We start from the raw sequence: 3,032 nt of genomic DNA on the forward strand, positions 1-3,032 counted from the left end.
GTTAAGTATTACAACATGGACAAGATCACACAGCTACTGTTTGCTTTGGATCCAGGATTAAAACTCAAACCACAAAGGTCTTGTTATTTTCACTGTAAAGTGCTCCTTTTAAGAAAACGGCAGTCAAGAAAGAGAGTGTAAACAGAGTAAGTATATAAGACTTTCTGGAGAGGTAGCAAAACCTAGAAAAAAATATGACTGGGTACCAGGTCATACTTCAGAAACTCTATGACAGATCATAAAACAGAAAGATGGAAAAAAAAGGTAAGAGGATAATCATGAATCCAGACCACAAGACTGGGTTCCTAGGATCCAAGGTTCAAAATCTAGTCCAGAAGTTTTTAACGTTTCTATAATCAGTTATTAGGTTTCACTTAAATTGTTTAATAAAAAGTCATTCTTTATCCAGAATGTCTGAGGTTGTGTGCTCAAATTCCTTTTTATTTCAAGTTGATGGATCTAAACCCTTAAAGGTGTACATATTACTCAGGGTTTTCCTGAGAAATAGAACCAATAGGAGATTATCTGTCTATCTATCAAGAGTATTTATTTTAAGGAATTGGCTCATGTGACTGTGTGGCTGGCAAGTCTGAAATCTTCAGGGCAGACAGGCAGGCTGGAGACCCAGCAAAAAGCTGATGTTGCTTGAGCATAAAGGCAGTCTGGAGGCAGAATTCCCTTTTCCCTGTAGAACCTTGGTCTTTTTCTCTTAAGACCTTTAACTGATTAGATGAGGCCCACCCACATTATGGAAAGTAATCTGCTTTATTCAAAGTCTACTGATCGAAATGTTAATCTCATCTTAATGAAACCTTCACAGAAACATCCAGACTGACATTTGACCAGATATCTGGGTACTGTGGCCTAGCTAAGGTAACACACAAAATTAACCATCATAGGGTATTAATTACAAACAAAATATCCAAATCTAGTTAGAGCCTAATGAACGTGTTCTGGTTATTGGATTGGTGGTACTTTTTCTGAATGGGATGACCCCATTCTATCTGTCTGTTAGAAAGAAAAAGAATGGCTGCATCCTTTAAACCCACAAATGTGTGCTTGATTAAGCATTGAAGCAAAACTCTAAACATTAAAGTCAAAGACATTTCAAGCATCATCCAGCAGGTGAGCGATAAATATCTTGGGCTGTGGAGGCTTGCCTGTTGTACCTGCACTGAATGTCTCTTCACCAGTAGCTGCTCTGCCTTCCTTCCTGTCCCCGAACACTTCGAAACCTATTGAACTCAAAGCTGCTGCCACTTGTTTAATGCTTAATTTTTCTCCATAGTTTTCGGCCTCTCATCTTCATGTAGTTCAGTTGGAATGTACTTCTCTCTTTTTTAATAATCCAAATGAGTCTTATTATGTCATGTCCCATTCCAGTATTCTTTCATCTGTGAGTCTTTTCTGCTGTTTTTCACTCCTCTAGCAGTCATACCCCTTGTGGAACTTCCATCCTTATGCAACCTACAGATAATTTCTCCCATGGGAAATTGTCACATGTTGGCATAGTTTTTTGCACTACTGTGAATGTAAAAAAATGCACCACAAGCATATTTTAGTGACGTTATAATAAAAAGTTTAATTAACAAAAAATACCATATAACACATAAATTCATCATGAATTGGCCGTATCATGTATTGATAGCCAGCCATATCTGAGAAAAACAAAAACAAAACAAACAAACTTCACTCTCATGTCTTTTTGTGTCATTTTGTGGTTCAGGAGTCACAGCCGTCATAGGACTTGCCTGAATATGTTGATCTGAGACCCCCTTTGGCACCTCTGTATCAGAGTGTCTGCTCCACCCCTTCCTCCTTGTATCATATGCATCAAATACTGGAAGGCATGCAGCAGACACCCTGGTTTTGTTTTGTTTTTGGAACAAAAATTTCCAGAGAATTTTCGTCTGATCTATGACACCAAGGGTCGCTTTGCTGTTCATCGTATTACACCTGAGGAGGCCAAGTATAAGTTATGCAAAGTGAGAAAGATCTTTGTGGGGACAAAAGGAATCCCTCATCTGGTGACCCATGATGCTCGCACCATCCGCTACCCTGATCCCCTCATCAAGGTGAATGACACCATTCAGATTGATTTGGAGACTGGCAAGATTACTGATTTCATCAAATTTGACACTGGTAACCTGTGCATGGTGACTGGAGGTGCTAACCTGGGAAGAATTGGTGTGATCACTAACCGGGAGAGACATCCTGGTTCTTTTGATGTAGTTCATGTGAAAGATGCCAACGGCAATAGCTTTGCCACCCAGCTCTCCAACATTTTCGTTATTGGCAAAGGCAACAAACCATGGATCTGTCTTCCTCGTGGAAAGGGTATCTGCCTTACTATTGCTGAGGAGAGAGACAAGAGACTGGCAGCCAAACAGAGCAGTGGATAAAATGATCTCTTAAGTGACGTGACTGGGAAAGTCTTTTTACTTATGGATAATTAAAAGCCTCTTTAGTGGAGGAACTCTGGTTTTGTTTTTGTTTTTGTTTTTTTAAGATACCTCCAGCCAGCTGGCTAAGGCTTGTGCTGAGATACTCTACAATTGTCATCTACTGATAATCTTTTATGTATAATGTCATTGTTGGATACTTACCTGGATTTTTCCAAACATAAGGCAGTCTGTCTTTGCCAATTCTAGAAGGTAGCGAAGGGACTGACTTTATTTTGCTGGTGGTCAAACCATCCTTTTCTTTGTTTTATTCTCTGGACAGTGAATTATTTCCTGTTTCCATCTGTAAAATGGTGAACTTTTTCATTCTAAAATACAATAAATATTATTTTCACGATGAGTTGTATTGTTTTGAAATTGGGAACTGTGTTTCATATTTGTTGAGTATCTTCACAGAGCAGCATTAGCAACTCACTAAATATTTGGTGGGTGTTAGAAGCTCAATTGCTGTTTGTCCTGAAGATTTTCTGTTAAATTAATAATTGGGCAGCACCTAGGCAAAGTATGTTAAAAAAATGTTTTCTTTCAGAATGTTAAAGCACTCAGATTTGATTAAGGGGCAGGATTTAT

At 38.7% G+C, this 3,032-nt stretch overlaps 1 protein-coding gene across 1 annotated transcript; it reads left to right on the forward strand.

The window, feature by feature from the left end:
• Positions 1 to 251: 251 nt before the first annotated feature.
• On the forward strand, positions 252 to 2,427 carry LOC118893974 (40S ribosomal protein S4, X isoform-like). Its single transcript, XM_036849656.1, has 2 exons — positions 252 to 264; positions 1,900 to 2,427. Exons 1-2 carry the CDS (start codon positions 252 to 254, stop codon positions 2,400 to 2,402), a joined length of 516 nt encoding a protein of 171 aa, XP_036705551.1. The 3' UTR covers positions 2,403 to 2,427.
• The last annotated feature ends 605 nt before the right edge of the window (positions 2,428 to 3,032 follow it).

The sequence above is a fragment of the Balaenoptera musculus genome, chromosome 4, assembly GCF_009873245.2.
Source record: "Balaenoptera musculus isolate JJ_BM4_2016_0621 chromosome 4, mBalMus1.pri.v3, whole genome shotgun sequence".
Taxonomy (NCBI): domain Eukaryota; kingdom Metazoa; phylum Chordata; class Mammalia; order Artiodactyla; family Balaenopteridae; genus Balaenoptera; species Balaenoptera musculus.